Genomic DNA, 19,549 nt, shown 5'->3' on the forward strand with positions numbered 1-19,549 from the left:
GGAAGCTTTCCACTATCATTATCTTCAAACCCTGTAAGTTTAATGTAAATCTGTGGACATTTTGAAAAAGTACCCAAATCCTTTAAAGGCAGTGGACACTATTGGTAAATACTGAAAATAATTATTAGCATAAAACCTTACTTGGTGACGAGTAATAGGGAGAGGTTGATAGTATGAAACATTGTGAGAATTGGGTCCCTCTGAAGTGGTGACGTAGTTTTCGAGAAAGAAGTAATTTTCCACGAATTTGATTTGAGACATCAGATTTAGAATTTGAGGTCTCGAAATCAACCATCTAAAAGCACACAACTTTGTGTTACAAGAGTGTTTTTTTTTTTCTGTCATTATTATCTCGCAACTTCGACGACCAATTGAGCTCAAACTTTCCCAGGTTTGTTATTTTATGCACATGTTGAGATACACCAAGTGAGAAGACTGGTCTTTGACAATTACCAATAGTGTCCAGTGTCTTTAACATGGTGTAAAATGTTCTTTAGAAACATCTCAGCGCTATTAGGACCATTTTGAATCCACACAGTTTTCCTTTGAAACTCAGCCAGAATACATAAGCCGAACGTTGTCACCATACAAGTGTAAACAGAGAATCAACCTCCCCACCCCCTCCATGATGAAAAGGACAAATAAATGATCGTGTTTCGTAAGCATGCAGCCAGTATTCCATTGCTGATACCCGATACCTCTGAAACATTGCTGTTTATTTCACATTAAAGCCTTGGTCATAATTTTGGTAATGAACCTGGACAAAAATGTTGTGGTTGCTATCTGAAAGGTTTTCATGTTATAAAGATGATAATGGCAGTAAGCAACAGGTGAATTTGTTTTTCTTTCTTAAAGGCAGTGGACACTATTGGTAATTGTCAAAGACTAGCCTTCACAGTTGGTGTATCTCAACATATACATAAAATAACAAACCTGTGGAAATTTGAGCTCAATAGGTCATCGAAGTTGCGAGATAATAATGAAAGAAAAATAACCCTTGTCACACGAAGTTGTGTGCGTTTAGATGGTTGATTTCAAGACCTCAAGTTCTAAATCTGAGGTCTCGAAATCAAATTCGTGGAAAATTGCTTATTTCTCAAATACTATGGCACTTCAGAGGGAGCCGTTTCTCACAATGTTTTATATCATCAACCTCTCCCCATTACTCGTCACCAAGAAAGGTTGTATGCCAATAATTATTTTGAGCAATTACCAATAGTGTCCACTGCCTTATAGAATCAATAGAAACATTTGAATCTGAAAAACGATTCATGCTCGAATCGTTTCTCAGATATCTGACAGTTGGTGTCCATTCATGTGTTGTTTACACATGTAAAAGAACCCAGTGCACTTATCGAAAAGAGAAGGGGTTCGCCCCGGTGTTCCTGGTTGTGGCTGCTTAGCACCTTGTAAACACCTTATAAGGTGCTAAATAATTGGGTCTCAGAATTCATAGATAGATTGTGCTATTTTGTATTATTGCAATTCTTCATTGTTTGTATTCCACAAGTCGTGTACATGTGTGTTTTTTAATATCTTTTAATAATAATTATAATAATAATAACAATGTTTTTTACTATTTACTTATTGTAAATCATGTGCAATTTGGCCTGTGGGCCACGAAATGTGATTCCAATAAAATGAAAATGAAAAAAATGAAAATGAAATGTTAAATTTGCATCGGGGATAAAGAATATTAATTTTGGTTTTAGCCATACGCTGATGTGTGTTAGCACTGTATACTCAGTACTTTCCCCAGTCCCGTGAAAAAATATCACAGGCATATTACTCGGGTGGGATTCGAACCCATGACCCTTGCAATGGAACCAATCTATGACCCTACCCTTAAAGGCAATGTGGTTTACAATGTGTTAAAAGAGAAAAAAAAAGATTTTTTTATATATAAATATAAGAAATCAATACATTACCTTTAAAAAAACGCATGCACTCTTTTTTACAGCGAAGGCATTCTTCAATCAAGTTCAGCGGAGTAATGGGAAAATAACAAGCACAGAAAGCCATGGCCATGACTCCAAATTAATCACATTCCCAGATCCCAGGATTTTCATATTCATTTTCATTGTATGCACTGTAATCAAAGATCCATTTGAGCTAACTTCAAGCATTTCAAATAACTGCAGTGGATGTTAATGTATGTTTCCTCATTCTTTGTTGATTACACTGATACCTAATCCACATGACTTTATTTCTGGGGGGTTTTCTCACACGGGATAAGGTTAATACCGTGTCCAATTCCGCGGCCCCAAACCTCATTCTTGCTTATTTACATTCTGTTCATTTTACCTTCAGAATAGTTTTTCACAGACTTCCAATTTTCACGAGTTTTCAGCTTGTTTCTAATGTCAAAACATTTCTATGTTTCCTTAAAATATTATTTGTTCCCTCAAAAATAATATTTTTTTCCCATCAAATACCTGCAGTATTGTTTTGTTTCCTGGGGGCTAAATAATATTTCAAAGGCACAAAATAATATTTTGCGGGAACGAAATGATAATTTGAGGGAACAAAATTTGTAAAAAAAAATAATCCTTGTCCCTTTACGAACCATCTAGCTACTCCGTTATCACATCTATTGAACCTGTACTGAATGATCCCCCAATGCTTGAATCACCATTGAATACACTATATGTTTTGGGAGATAAAAGACTTGACCATTCTGACTCAATTTCAGTTTACCGCGGATGCAAACATCTTCCTGTCTTCTTTCTCCACATTTTCTTATGCATTATTAGGGAAAGGTAGCACACGCCAAATGAGAGAAAATGAGTTTTGTCAATTGCATATTAATCCTTCCCTATCCCAGCTGCTGAATGCAGTCCGAATCCTCTTCATCAAGAGATTGTTCAATTACGGACCAGCTCTCGGGTGGGGAGCTGCAAACAAAGACGGGGGCATTTACGGAGCAGGTGCAATCAAGCTTTGGCTGCTTCAAGATGATACAATGAATTCGTTCTGCGGCAGCGGCACCAATGAAGGACTGTCCAGCTCAGTGTCATCGTTTAAAGATGCACTCTCAACCGACTTAATTTCCATAAGTTCATTAAAAATATTTGATTTCTGATGGAGAGAAGCCATGAAGGCTACAAGGATCGCTAGTATGTTTGGATCATAGTATGTCAATTCAATAAATGATTTGAAGACGAACTAAGAAAACTTGATGAGGGCAGGATCTGCTCTTTGGCCTAAATCCTGCTCTAGTTATACAAAATTATGTTCACCATCCTCAAAGTATAAAAATTTATCCATTTAGTTTCCCGCTTGGTTTACATGTATAACTTGAAATTTATTAATCGCACACTGTACCTTGGAGGTTAAAAAAAAAAATGATGCAATCAAAGTTAACTGAGTTTGGGGTTTTCATTGAGTCTACAACATGAATGTAGTAAAACAAAATCCCTTTCCATTGCTCAAACTTACATTAAAGACACTGGACACTAATGGTAATTGTCAAAGACTAGCCTTCACAGTTGGTGTATCTCAACATATGCATAAAATAACAAACCTGTGAAAATTTGAGCTCAATCGGTCATAGAAGTTGGGAGATAATAATGAAAGGAAAAAACACCCTTGTCGCACGAAGTTGTGTGCTTTCAGATGCTTGATTTCGAGACCTCAAATTCTAAATCTGAGGTCTCGAAATCAAATTAGTGGAAAATTACTTCTTTCTCCAAAATTACATTACTTCAGAGGGAGCCGTTTCTCACAATGTTTTATACTATCAACATCTCCCCATTACTCGTCACCAAGTAAGGTTTTAAATGCTAATAATTTTTTTGTCACCAAGTGTCCACTGCCTTTAACCATTACTTCAACATTTTGACTCAACACACTGTTTATCCTTCTTTGATTCTGTTCTTCTACTAATTACTATCACTGGAGCGTTTAGCTTTAGGAGGAGCACAACGACAGGAGTGTGTCTTTAAGAATGAGGAGACCCAAGCATCGATAGCATCTCTTCCCAGACTATGTCATCAAACTCTACTTAAGAAACTAGGAAAGTAATATCTTATTACAACTACTTAGGAATTCAAGGACATTTGCAAGCTTCACACATTGACGTTTTTTAGTCAAACCAAACAGAGTTTCAACATCGCAAAATGTCAACTTCTCTTAAGAACTCATATTAAAAAAAACTAACGTATTTTCAGTATTTGCCCAAGATGACATCTACAGATTGCTTTAAGTATGGATGCATTACCTTAGGTTTAAGTGTTTATTCGCCCGATGTATAAGGAGCATTGATGCATCTTAGACACTTTTTGTATTAGGCCTAAGTAGAAATCATCCGCCACTAGACGACCAAAACAAACGAGAGGCTGTAATGACAGGACATGGATGCAATATGGTGCACTGTAAGGAGGATTTCAAGACACAATTTTATAAGTAGATGTCTAGCAGGCCTGAAACTACACCGATACCATTGAGGCCATGGCTTCTGTTGCCTCTGGTTTTGGCCGTGGTGCCCTTTCTAAAGTTTCCCATAGACTTTACAATTTCAAGTACCCTTTGCAATATAAAAAAGACCTTGCCCTCTCAAAGATAAAATTCCAGGCTTGGTCTATTACAAGTCAATGAATTTCCGGTGAACCAATATGGGCACACAATTTGGTCGTGATCCAAAAATGTTTCATCCGACTCTACATCAAAGTCAACTTTAAACAGAACTGACTGCTTTCAAACTTTGGCGATTATGTTTCTTAATGAGCTGGCCGACATCCAAGATGGCTTTGCCTGTCTGCGGGTGCATTCAATCAAAATGAGGGTCCCTATAATCTGGCCAAGAGACCCTGGGTCGCCCGGGGTTCCTGGCCTGCTCTTGCTGTAGCTCCCAAAAGAGTCTTGCCAACGAGTAAGCTCACCTCACGGGATGGGACTCATGTTCAGGGCAGGTATGTTATCAATCACTCGGCATGGAGTGCTTGGTAGGCCTTGTGGCCTAACAAGTCCTCACAGTGCCGCATATTAAATACCAATAATGGAATATCATGCAGTGTGAAAAATTGCATGACTAATTGAAATCTAAAACTCTATTATTTATAGGGGATCAAAAAAATGTGTCTTAATAATCGCATTCACGGCGGGTATTCACTAGAACATCAATTCAAACAAATTTGCATTTTTCAATTTGCATATTTCAAGGGCGGTGAATATTCTTTATGGGCATCACAAGAACCCATCTGAATCCAGATGATATATTTTTTTCGGATTGAAAATAGTTTACGTTTGGGGGGGAAAAAGTACTGATTTGTTGTCTGCAGACAGAGGATTAAGGGGGAAATCTGAGAGAAATATTTTAGAAAGCCAAGATTGGGAATCAATTCTGGCATCTGGAATGAGTTCGCCTCGACAGCCCAGTAGGCACGTACGAATGTTCGATGATAGCTCTTATTTTACTAACTAAGTCTGAGTATACGTGCAAAACTATCTCCAATATACGGGCACCGCGTAACTGAAGATTAAGGCCCAGACCAAAAGAAAGTCAAACTGCACAGACAAACAACAAAAAAACACTCGTGCATTAGGACACAATATTTAAATAATTTTTGTATCACTTACAGGAAGCACTTCAATTAATTTTTTAACACTCAACAGTGAGTTCTGAAAAAAAATCCTTGTAAACATGGTCTTTTGAAAATAATGACAAAACCTTTGTTGACAAGACCCATAGTAAAAAGAGTAAAAAAACAGAATGATTTCATTCAGCACTTTTGCAATCTCAAACAGTTAGATCAATATCAAAACAATTTTTGTTTAACGTATACAGTTTAAAACTTGGTCTTTTGTAAGCTCTCAGTAATGGTGGTCAAATAAAGACACAAACTTTTTTGTCAAGTCAGAAAGTGAAAGAACTAGAACATGGAATGATTCCATTTAGCAATTTTGCATTGTGAAATGAACACATTTTGGTGCACACTAAATTCTAAAACAATGGGAGTAGCAACTGCTACTTTGTTTGTGTAGCATTTTGTGATGTGCTACAAGGGAAATCATTCCATGAAGGCCTTACTGTGTAAACCTTCAGGAGCTAAAGGCACCAATGAAAGGTTTGCTGTGCAAACTGGTTTGTTGTTTTAAAAACATTGGATTTAGAGAAAATCAACTTGTGGCCCCCACTTCTCACCATGCCTGAAAAAAGGGTGCGGCTGGCACCACCCCACTCTTAAAGGTCCCAACCTCCTCATCTTGCATCAAGAGAAAATAAATTGGTGGCCCCCACTCCTCCCCATGCCTGAATAAAAAGGGCGGGGTTGGCCCCGCCCTATTCCGATAATTTCTTAAAGGTACATACCTCTTCATCTTTGTTGGTAAACTCATGAGATCCTGAGACCTTGTTGATGACTTGAGCCACTCCGATCACCTCTCCATCGTGGTTGATGATTGGCATACACAGAATACTGTAAGTGCGGTAGCCAGTTCGCTTGTCAACTTCTGGATTAAAGCGAGGATCCTATTCAGAAGAAAATACATATAACAAGTTTAAACCATCGATAATTCGATAAAGACTCTGCTAGGGTTGAAATTTCAAGCCATTAACTAGTTTTGGCAAATTTAAATCATTTATAACAAACACAATAAGAGATAATTGGTGGTGTAGCATTAAAGGGTGTATGTAACTTTTGTAGGACAAAAAACACAATGTCCACAGATTTACACTAAACTGACACAGTTTGAAGATAATGATAGTAAAAAAGCTTCCCTGAAAATACTACGTGCTGAGGTGCTGTAGTTTTAGGGAAATGAGTAAAACAATGTCATGAAATGAATTTTCGTCTCATGAGACGAAAATTATTTTAATCATTTACAAACGTATTTTCATGACATTGTTTTACTCGTTTCTCAAAAACTACAGCACCTCAGTAAGTAATATTTGAAGGGAAGCTTTCCACTATCATTATCTTCAAACCCTGTAAGTTTAATGTAAATCTATGGACATTTTGAAAAAGAACCCAAATCCTTTAAGGCGTTCTACAATTGGTTGTTGGTTCAAATCACACCTAAGTAGCTTATGGGATTGCTTCCCACAGGACTCACTAAGAATAAGAAGAAAAACAAAATTAATACCAAAACAAAACTCAAAAGTATTAGGGGGGTAAAAAAATGGATAAGTTTTCAAATAGCAACTTGGAATATTACTAGATTAGTTGACTTTTGAAATTCAGGATTCAGCTGGAGATTCTGTTTCAAAGGAAACGAGGAAAAGGAAACACGTCATATAGACAGTGACTACTCGACTGCCAGAACCGTCTTCCGCCATTATTACAGGCTTGGAGTTACACGTAGACCACAGATCACATGGCCTCTGTTGCCCTGTTCTTGGTATTGGTTCCCTTTCAAAACTTCCCCTCTAGACTTAAAGAATTTCCCACAGAAGCGCCTTCTGCAAAATGAAAATGACCGTGCCCTCTCAAAGATAGAATTCCCGGCCTGTTATCTGCAATCAAATTATTTGATAACAACATTTATGCCTGTCCAATAAAGGCAAACCATTTCTGGATGCGGTTTGTCTGAAATTGTACTATTCAATGACTGATCATAAAAAGCTCCTCACTCGATCAATCAAGCAAGCTTCAGACGACAAGTCTGTTGTGAATAATACAACAATTCATCGACCATTTAAAATTTCTAGACCGTAACACCCGATAGTTTTTGTAACATTAATGATTTGTTTAATTGACCATTGTCCTTGGTTTTTGTACATGTAAATTTGTTGCTCGGTAGTAAGCAAGTAGGTAGTAATTTACATATAATATGAGGACAATATCCTTGGTATAGGAGAGTCACGGTGTAAATTTTACTTATTAAATATAATAACCTCAATATATAACTACAGCATCAAAGGAGTAACCTTGGAAACAGTTGATTTGCATAGTTCCAACTGTTTTCATTTCCGACTAATTGGCAAATAAAAGTATGACAAATTTCATACTTTGCAAATAACCACACCTACGATGACTACTAAATAGAAATGTGTCAACTACAGACTACTGCCCTGAGAAACGTTACTAACAGTCAACATTTCTCAGATTACAATTTTTGGGGCATAACATTTTTTTACAATAACCGCATTATTTCTAAGTGTTCTCAAAATGCTTTATACTTGTAAGTATTTTGCCATTAATTTTTTAGAGTGATTTACAAATGCATGACCTTCCCTTTAAGCAAGAATGACCTTCCCTTTAAGCAAGACACTTTTACCATTGTTCTTCTTCTTCATCCCATGTGCTGTGTAATGGGCGTAAAAGAACCCAGTGCATTTATAATAATTATAATAATAATAATAATAATAATAATAATTGTGGCTTCTTATATAGCGCACATGTCCGTCACCCAGTGACGCTCCTGGCGCTGAAGTGGCTACAATCATATCTCAGTAACAGGACCCAGTCAGTGAACATTGCTGGTGTCCTGTCTGACTTTGATCCACTCCCTTACGGCGTGCCCCAAGGATCAGTTCTGGGGCCGTTGCTTTTTACAATCTATGCTGGCCCAATTGCCAATATTGCTCGTAAACATGGCTTGCGGGTACATGCCTATACAGATGACACACAGCTCTATTTACCATTTGATTTAAACAAACCCAATAGTGAGGAATCGGCTCGCCAGTGTGCCGAAGCCTGAAGCCTGCATATCTGAGATTAAGTCGTGGATGACAATTAACAAGCTAAAACTAAATGATGATAAAACTTAATTTCTCATTATAACTCCCAAACATCAACGCCATAAAATCATTAATCATAACATCCATGTTGACAGTGCCTCTATTCATGCCTCACCTTGTGGGCGTAATTTGGGAGTTATTTTTGATAACACACTATCCATGGATAAACATGTCAGCAGAATCTGTCAATCGACATACTATTACTTAAGAACTGTTAATACCATTCGAAAAACCTTATCACATAAAACTGCTGCTACTATCATTCATTCTTTGGTCACTTCTCGCCTTGACAATGGTAATTCCCTATTATACGGAGTTACCGAACACCAGCTCCACAAACTACAACTTTTACAAAATGCTGCCGCTCGTGTTTTAACAAAGTCTAAAAAACATGATCATATTACACCTATATTGCAGGAACTTCACTGGCTACCCATTCGACAACGAATTCAATTCAAAATTCTACTTATTGCATTTAAATCTCAGTTTGGCTTGACTCCGTCTTATATTGCAAATCTCCTTGTACCTTATGCCCCCTCTCGCACTCTTCGTTCTTCTGCTAAGTCCCTTTTAACTATTCCTAGAACTTCCTCATCATATGGCGATCGTTCCTTTTCCGCTTGTGCTCCTAAACTTTGGAACGCTTTACCTAATAACATTGTTTAAAAACTTGCTTAAAACTCATTTATTTAAATCCTCTTACACTTAGCTCATTACATGTCTTGACAGTAGATTATTCATTGTATATTTTTGTATTATGTTCTACATTTCTTTTTTGTTGTATGTATTGTTTTTTTGTTCTGCACCTCGGAATAGGGTCTTGTACACTAGATAGATAATGCATTATTATTATTATTATTATTATTATACAGTATTTCCTGCAAGATGTGGGACTACGTTTTGAATTATGAGACCTAATTCTGATAGCACCATGTAATGTTTTACAAGGTGCTGTGGCGCAATTTGCTGCCGATCGGACCAGGAAAAAAAGGGATACATGGTCTAGAAGCAATATGCGCCAATGTCCCTTTCAAGGTGTTGTACTCTGCTTCATCTCATCAAATTATTCTAAACAAGCTCGACCAGATTTGATAATTTGGTGCCAGAAGTGTCATTTATGACAGACAAGGGGCATTAGAAATGTTTATAATTATAACTGTTACGGTAAATAGACAGACAAAACCAGCTCTATCATGGTCACAGTGGTCCAGTGGTTAGACTGCAGGACTTGCAATTACAAGGTTATGGGTTCGAATCCCCACGGCTAACTGCTGATTTCACAATGACTAGACTAAGTATTGCTACTAAATCACAACTTCTTGATTTGTGTAATTCATAATTATGTAAAACCATTGTTTGTATTAGAGAGATTGGCTGTTGCCAGCTTGGTATTATATCTGTTATATCTGTTTGCCGAGTTCCCTTAATGGGGAAAATCATCTTTAAAAATGTTTGTAAATATAATATCTCAATAATACATACTGGAAAAAAAGCCAAATATAAAAACAAAAATAACACATACACATACAAATATAGTAGTTGTTCCCTGGGCAGGAAGAAAAACAACAAATCTAAACAAATCCAAAGTCATAAGCTGGGAGATTTTTGATGAGAAAGTTGAACATGTGTAGCATTTCTGTAATGTATGCGTTTCAATCAAATGCAATTAAGTCAACCTCTCTTGCCGATAATTGTGAGACCACTTCGGCACTGCCTGGTAACCTAGCAACCCTCTGTAAAAGCAAACAAAATATTGTTGTTGAGAAATGCCTTTCTCCTTGGTGTCATGTTTAAGAGCATTTGCAAGTGCTGGGTGTGAGTGAGTCCACGGTCCATTACATGTACATGTTTTGTTTTGTTTGAGTAAAACAACAATGTCAAAACTCCGTTGGTCTTTCTATTGTCAAACAAGTGTGGTACAAAAATAAAACTCCCAAATTATTCGCGGACCTTGAACTCATTTCACTCAATTAAGTGTTTCTCTTAATTCAAAACTGTAAAAGCACTGGACACTATTGGTAATTACTCAAAACAATTATTAGCATAAAACCTTACTTGGTAATGAGTAATGGAGAGCTATTGATAGTATAAAACATTGTGATGAACGGCTCCCTCTGAAGTATCTTAGTTTTCGTACATTTTCCACAAATTTGATTTTGAGACCTCAGAATTTGATTTTGAAGTCTCAAAATCAAGCATCTATAAAAGCATACAACTTCGTGTGACAAGGGTATTGTATCTTTCATTATTATCTAGCAATTTTGACGACCAATTGAGTAAAAAAAAATCACAGGTTTGTTATTTTATGCATATATGTTGAGATACACCTAGTGAGAGACTGGTCTTTGACAATTACCAAAGGTGTCCAGTGCCTTTAAACCACGATTAAATTTGATCACACAAAGAAAATCTTGTTAACTTTTCACACAGATCTGCAGGCACCAGCTCTAATTGGATTATTTAAAACAGAAATTTCATTTCAGATGAACAAAAATGAAAAATTCTATCGAAGAAACTGTCATCATCTTTGCTTTTAGTCATACACATAAAGAGCAAGAATCAATCCATCTTAAAAATTGCTACAGATTCCATGAGTGACTATAGGCGGTCCGAGACGCAGCATCCCATGAATATTTAATAGTCACCTGTTATACAGGGTAAACAGAGTGAAGGACACAGACATACAGCTCTTGGCACCTGGCAATGACTGAAACAATCGAGCCGTACACCCTGCCTTTAATATTCACCAGCAGGGGGAATTTAAATAGATTCCGTCAGTCATCAAGCATTCTTCTTGAGAGGTTTTTTCTCTGTCTTTTAAAAAAAAAACAGTCCCTTTGGGGGCGATTGAATTGAATAATTAGTCGGCTGAAAATAGTTCTGGCGTACGTCAGTGGTCATGGTTATTCTTGAAAGGATTTGTGGATTTGTATTTTTGATACAAGGAGATCAGTCAAAATTGTTTTTTGATTTTGATCAAAATAGAAAATTCAGCTGATGTTATAAAACTGACCCCCAAAAATTATACTGGAGGACAGCATAAAACATTAAACATATCATTTTACTAATATTTAAAAAAAAATATATATTTAAAACAATACCAACTATTTACTTGGTTATGTTTTAATTTACAACTTAGCACCCAAGCTTGCATTCAATAAGTCTAAATTTTGAGACAAACTAATGCTTCGTCACGAAAAAAAAAAGACTTGTCTTTTTTCCCCTTCTACATTCGTTTGAAAATCAAACGGCCTTTAAAATTCTAAACCTCAAACCAGGCTGAGGGTTACTGCCTACGTCTCAGTATCGCGATTTACAGGAACAAATTATGATCTGATTAAAATCCTGTCTGGCGTAGTGACAAGCACGTACTCGCTCCAGCAGACTCATCACAAAAGAGACACCAGCCAACACCAGACACGATTTCATTTCGGCCAACTGTGCATAAAAAAAAACCAGCACATCAATTAATGTTCACTTGACTACGACTATATTTGTACCTCTCTCCAGTTGGGCTTGTGATGACACCATGTACATGAAAAACGATCGCTCCATTATATTAGTTTATACACAAAAAAGTGGTGGTGTAACTATCTTGAACGCAATGTTTTAAAGACACTGGACACTATTGGTAATTGTCAAAGACAAGTCTTCTCACTTGGTGTATCTCAACACATTCATAAAATAACCAACCTGTGATTATTTGAGTCATGGAAGTTGCGAGATAATAATGAAAGAAAAAACACCCTTGTCACACCAAGATGTGTGCTTTCAGATGCTTGATTTCGAGACATCAACCTGAGGTTTCCAAATCAAATTCGTAAGAAAATTGCTTCTTTCTAGAAAACTAACGTCACTTCAGAGGGAGCCGTTTCTCACAATGTTATATACTATCAACCTCTCCCCATATCTCATTACCAAGTAAGGTTTTATGCTAATAATTATTTTCAGTAATTACCAATAGTGTCCACTGCCTTTAATATTACGTTAGTGTAACAACTAGACTGTATTTGTAATGGGTACGTAGGACAAATAAAAAAACAGCCTTCCCCCACCCTCGATTAATTAACATTTTAGAATCACTGGATACTGATGTTTACATGCAGTGCACACTTGAAACATAAACCAACAGTCTTCTTAAATACACATTTCTTCTTTTAAAACAAATCTTATATGGGAGGGGGATAGACATAAACAGGGGAGGTAATTTTAAAATGTACAAAACCATTCAATCTGATTTTTGGGGTTTAAGGGTTCTGTCTTTGTCCCCCTCTCAGCCCCCCCACTTCCCGTTACACCACTAAACACACTATCATTCACTGCTTTAGGCTTACAATGTATGGTCTATTGAAATTTCATCCACCCACTAAACATTTTCTCAATAGGTACAAATGGCATTTTCTTTTACCCACAAAATATCTTCAAATGAATCCACCACCACAAACCAAATCTGAAGACTCACATTACAATAAGGCCATCAGACAAACCACTAGGATAATATCACTTTAACATTTATAAACTACACAAACTAAATTAAGTAAAGCTTAACCAATTCCGAGCTCAGCTCTAGGGTTTCCACTTTACCATGTTCTAAGCCTTCGCCACGTAACAGTTAAGTCTGGTCGTTGTAGGTTTTTTTTTGCACAAGACCTATATGGAGGTGCATTTAGATATGTGATGTCATATCCCTTAAAATTTGAGCGTCGCTCACTCCAATCACAGGCAACATTTGCAGTCGCGTGCATGGTGAGCAAAAAGGAAAAAGAAAACCTTCACGATGCATGTTTGGACAGCTGTAAAACTCACAGCTTTGTAACCACAACGCCAACTCTTGGAAATAAACCCCGTAATGAATTCACTCATATAGAGCACAGGATGATAGCATTCCAAGGCCCCTACTGATAGCGGTTATTTCATCGCTCTTTGCAGAGACTTTTTTTTTTTTAACTCTCTGGGTACCTCGCTAGTGTAATTCACTGCATGTCTCATCACATGTAGAGCTGTCATTAACCACCAACAGCGCAGGCAAGACCTGATTCTACATCTAACTCTTCTCTCTACAGCTATATCTCCACACCCTCCATGACAACTTATTTTCCTCTGCACTGTATTTTAATTTCCTCCTGGACGAATCTTTTTTTGTGGATTACATATTAAAAACAGGCCTGGAATTTCATCTTCGAGGGGGCAAAAGGCCATTTTCATTTTTGCAAAGGGGCAGCCAGGCCAAGACCAGGGCAATGAAGACCATAGCCTCCGCATGCTCCCTGTAATTCTAGCCAGCAGAAAGAGTCAACACAAGGATTTATTGGCATTAAATTACAAATACATTAAAAACTGCCCAAAATAGTTCACTCATTTTTTTTAAAGCTTCTCTTACCACTTTTGTTTGGGAAAACTTATTAGGGCTTGAATTTTACACTGGGCTGCAGACTTGGGCCCAATTTCATAGCGCTGCTTAACAGTAAGCAAATTTCCGTGCTAAGTTGCAAGCGTAATTCACAGGTTAGCAGAAAAATTTGGCGGCCATATTGTGCGTTTACCATGGAATTGCATAGTGACATCATTTATTTTTGTGTGGTAAGCACTACAAGGTTAGCATGCCTCTTCCTGTGCTTACGTTTAGCAGGGCTACGAAATGAATATCGCACAGTACACACAAAATTTACCGCTAAGCAGCGCTATGAAATTCGAACCTGAGGCCAGTGATTTAAGCATCAGGCTAGTAAAGTAAACTCACGTGTTATTTCTTGAACGGAAAGAAGTTATGTTCAAATATCTTTCAATTCCATTGAGTAATGAAATATATACTTCGTACCCATACATGTAACTGGGGTAAATCTTCTTAAAGGCAGTGGACACTATTGGTAAATACTCAAAATAATTATTAGCATAAAACCTTACTTTGTATACAAGTAATGGGGAGAGGTTGGTAGTATAAAACATTGTGAGAAACGGCTCCCTCTGAACTGACGCAGTTTTCAAGAAAGAAGTAATTTTCCACGAATTTGATTTCAAGACCTCATATTTAGAATTCGAGGTCTCGAAATCAACCATCTAAATGCACACAACTGCGTATGACAAGTGTTTTTGTTTCTGTCATTATTATCTCGCAACTTTGACGAACAATTGAGCTCAAATTTTCACAGGTTTGTTATTTTATGCGTATGTTGAGATACACCAACTTTTAGCTTTTGCTGGACGATTTTTTTGTCATTTTGAATATCGTCTTGTAGAAACAATACTGGGCCAATTTCATGGCTCTGCTTACCGCTGAACTGTGCGCTTACGATAACCATTCCCTGCTTGCGTGCAAGTGCCAAATTTCTATGCGAGCCTTGTAAGCATATAGAGTTCCTAGTATTCGCCTCTAACCCGTGAAATACACTTGCTGTAAAAGCACAGAATTCCCTGCGCCGATTCTGTGCTTATGGTAAGCAGAGCCATGAAATTGGGCCCCGGTCCAGTAAAAAAGTTGAGCCACAGGCCCTGCGGCTTGTTGTTTCCCCCAAATATTCAAGCAATGAATGAGCAGCTATGAAAGTTTAATGTATGCAATAAATTTCAAGGGCTACTATTTTATTTCATTATTTATTTATTTTTTATTATATTTTTATTTTATTTTTATTTATTTTTTTTATTTTTTTTTATTTTTTTTTATTTTTTTTTTTTTGGGGGGGGGGGGAATGTTTGGCCATGTTTTTTCACCACTGTAACCCTTTATCATGTCATGGTAATATGCGAAGCATTCCTATCCGTTGTTCATACAAAGGGTCTAGACTGTCTTTGCTTCCAGCACTAGTTTGCCATATTTGTTTGGATGGAAAACAAGATGACTTTACTGTGACAATACAACCCCTGCATGTTTATGACTTGGGGTTAGTCTTTTTTTCACACAGTTATAAAAAGGAGAGCTTACTGATGTATATGACTTCAGGAGGGCTTATTAAATTACACATTACTTTGTTTTTATTGCATTGTAAACCTAGTCACCTACATTTTGTATATTTGCACAAGCTTTCAGATTTACCAATAGACAGTTACTGAGGTTGTAAATGTAGACTCCTGAGTATCTTGTTCGTCTTTCATGCATAGTAATTTTGATGGTGTTCAGCTTTCCTTAGTGATTGTTTTTCTGTTTGAGGCTCATACATTTGAACCTCATTTTTCCACATGGAACATCCAATTTTGTTATTGACATACGTTTAGGCCAAAATGTTTCTATTTAAACAAGAACTTAGACTTTCTCATTTGTCTTATGATGAGTATTAACACATACTTCATTACTAAAGACAATTTATAGGTATTTTATCAGACTCAGAGTCAACATTTGAAAATGATATTATACAAAATAATCAACTGAATAAAACAACAAGACTACCAGACTTCTCTGGTCATTTGTATATTGGCCCGGCTCTACAACTATTGTCCTCGAACCTGCGGTCCAGTGTAAAATAAAGGCCTGATGCTACACTATGTACATGTATATAGGACTTGAAGCATTGCATGATGAGGTAGGTATCAATATATAATATTTGGTTTGCAGTAAAATAACTCCACTTCTCTCTTATTTCTTCAGTCTCCTGACGATGACTAGAACAGGCTGTCAGAATACTCAACCCCCCTTTTTGTATAATAGAAGAGTCTGCAAAACTTTATTTTCCTTGTGTAAGCCCAGTAGTTCAGTAGTCCATTGTGTAGCACAGTAGCTTTGTAGTTCTTTGAAACTAATAATCACCAATTATAAGTTTCTAAGAAAACCACAAGGTATACAGCATGCAGCTTTTTGTTACTTTTAGATTTGAATTGCTTTTACTTTTATGTTTCAATGTATGGTTCGTCAGCAAATTTGCTTTTGGGGTTGTCATGCTTGAGAAAGAAATCACTTTGCAATATAAAGGGAAGTTTCAAATTCACAATAGTTGCCAGGGTCTGGCATTGACAACAGTCGTGCACTAGTGGATCAAGTTGGAGTATAGTCACATTTAGAGCGGGAAAGTGGGCAGATGATTTTCAAATCAAGATTGAGAAGACGTGAGTTTGATCGTGCCTCTAGAATATAGTCATCAGGCGTAGCTACAGCTACAGCAGACAAACTTTTGGGCAGCGACATTTGTTGAAGACATTACTTTTGTAATAGTCTATTTGTTGAAGGCATTGTCGAGTTGCAATTGTCTATTTGTGAAAAGTTCTTCAGGGCCAGTGTTGCCGCTGTACAGATAAGATACACCATGATGTATAAATCGTAAGTTATGTTTATTTAATCCTAAGTTTCACAGTTTTGAAAGAAGACAATAGCAATCATTGTACTTTAACTAAATACAAAGAGCAGGTTAATGGAAGAGTTGTTTAAATAGATCTGGCTTGTAAATATAATGATGTCACTGATACTCACAGATATTTTGGCTTATTTCAAAATGAAGACTTGTTGAGTATTGTTTTAAGAAAGTTGTTCTAGCAATACCATTGTATATTATTCCGGGTTTCTTTGGTTGTTTCAATTATTATAGATGGTTCTGAGTTCCTTGCTAAGAGTTCCGAGCTAAGAGTTATTACTGAGTTCTGGTCTGGAAATTCATTCTGAGATGTGCTGGAAAGAGAGAGAGACGAGAAGGCAGATTTCCCGGCGACCAGACCGAGTGACGAAGCAAGGGCGTGGCAAGTGAGCGGCCCTGACTACCCTAACCCACACTTAAAGGCAGTGTTAAGAGCCAGCACCCAACTTGGTGAACCAAGATTGTTATTATTAACTTTGATGGCTTACATGTAATATTATGGTTACTGTAGCCACTGAACTGGTTGGAAGTCCTCAACTAATATTTATATCGTGATTGTAAATTTGTGACGACTTGAAAGTATTGATCAACTGAATTGAATCAAAGTCTTCGCTGAAAAGTAGTCTTGAAATTGTACATACACTTGTGAAGACTCAACTGAATTTGATACTAGGAATGTTTGTAAATATAAATGTTTGTAAATAATAATGTAAGAAGAATTGTAAATAAGAATACCGTGAAATTGAATTGAATTGAGTTTATTTCCAATCGTTGTTGCAAGAAGAACAGTGTATATTAGGCAACGCTAGTAAGTTGAACTGAGGAATATCTTGACACACAGGCAAGTCGAAACATTGAGACCAATTTAAGAACTGACTCCACATTAGTAACAGCTAATTACAATCCTTTAAGCTAAAGTAGTAGTCCCCAGCCTATTTTCTATACCATCCGCCCTGGTAATAGTTAAAAAGCAGGACAGTTCTTTTCAGAACTGAGAAGTCTCCTGAACCCCTGAACATCTACTCCACGGTAGTAGAATTAAGCAAGACAGTTCTCTAAGAACAAACTCTACCTGGCAAGTAGATACACACATGGTGTTACCATGTACATGTACATTGATACAACTGGTACATCTACTTGATATTTTAAATAGGGTCGTGAACACTTTGGTAATGAAAGTTTTTACTGAAAGCCTACTATTGTTATAAAATAAAGATTGCGATGGTTATAAGTATCCTGACATGTGAAGTTATTTCATCCGAAATGCCCCCATTGATTAGAAATCAATAAAAACAATTGACCGTGAGAAATTATTCATGCATGGATCGTTTCTAAGATTTCTGAGGGTTGGTGTCCGTTCACGAAGGCTGTGGCCTCGGGTGTGCTTGGTATACCCGCTGTCATCCCGTGAAACACAGATTGATTCGACATTAGTGTGAGATGTTGTGATGTTTTTGGCTGTTTTCTCAAAAAGTAGACACTATATTCAGTTGAAACTGGTGACTTTTATTGTATGTTAGTTTGTAGTTTGGAGCGATTTTATCCTTTCCTGCCCATTCCAATTCAAGGAGGTGGCCCACCTCCCTCATTTTTTGCCAATATCACAGCCTCGCTGTAACATTTTGCCTAAAAAGAAACAACTAACAAACAATAAATAATTAGCTCCTTCCGAGACATCATTGCATCATGAAAATGGAATGGTCGCGCATTCCTGTATACTGCATTCTTGTCCGATTGAGACTGCATAGATCTTTTCTTCAGTCATCCATTGCGTTTTTACCACCTTCGCTCAGTTCATCTGGGTGACACTATTCCTACATAGAAAACCTACATGAAACCCTAGGCAAACTAACACGCTACTACTTCCCTGGACACCACAGAAAAACACAACGCTCCACTAAAAGGTCTCCCGGGTGAAGTCTCAAATAAATAAATAAATAACTGAGCAGAGACCTTGCTATCCTTCCCTCTTCGCTTGCACCCTGCGCAGCTTGCACCCTGTGCACAAAATTGTTTAGCATATTGTACACAGGGCTTCAATATTTTATAAAGATCATCATTTCATTCTGATAAACCCCGGCTGTATTATAATAAAATGGCGGCTTCCCAGCGAATATTTAGTTTATCCAACTCTACGCTATTCCTCCTCGTTTGAAGTCTGAATACAGTTGATGAATGATTAATCGCTCGGTTCAGGGCAATGTAGCAGGAACATACATTTCATTCGATGATAAATCTACCCCCTGAATAAGGATGTATAGTACTCTCCCCGCGTATCACAAACCCAACACAATATATCGGTGCTATTTCTATGTATACAATTGCTACGAATGATCCTTGTTGCATGACTGTGCGAGACAACGTAGCCCACGGCGAGTTTTTCTAATTTGTAAGTCAATACAGGAAAGCAAGGAATGGTCGGGATATATCCTAAGATATTAATGGCATTCTGATATATACGTCTATAGTGCTGCGCAACGCCACATGCTTTTTACACTGAACATTTCAGCCGGGTTCGTGAAAATAAATGCAGGTTTTCTTTGACATGCTGACATGTACAGTAGTATAAAATTTCATAAGGATTAAAACTGAC

General features: G+C 37.1%; 1 protein-coding gene across 1 annotated transcript in view; it reads right to left on the reverse strand.

Moving 5' to 3' along the window:
- The window catches only part of LOC117294663 (cGMP-specific 3',5'-cyclic phosphodiesterase-like), a 146,675-nt gene that overhangs the window by 107,541 nt on the left and 19,585 nt on the right, over window positions 1–19,549 (reverse strand). Inside the window, exon 2 of the mRNA XM_033777168.1 lies at window positions 6,311–6,469. Within this exon, the coding sequence (XP_033633059.1) occupies window positions 6,311–6,469 (159 nt within the window). The remainder of the gene's footprint in view (window positions 1–6,310; window positions 6,470–19,549) is intronic.

This window comes from Asterias rubens, chromosome 9 (genome assembly GCF_902459465.1).
Source record: "Asterias rubens chromosome 9, eAstRub1.3, whole genome shotgun sequence".
Taxonomy (NCBI): Eukaryota; Metazoa; Echinodermata; class Asteroidea; order Forcipulatida; family Asteriidae; genus Asterias; species Asterias rubens.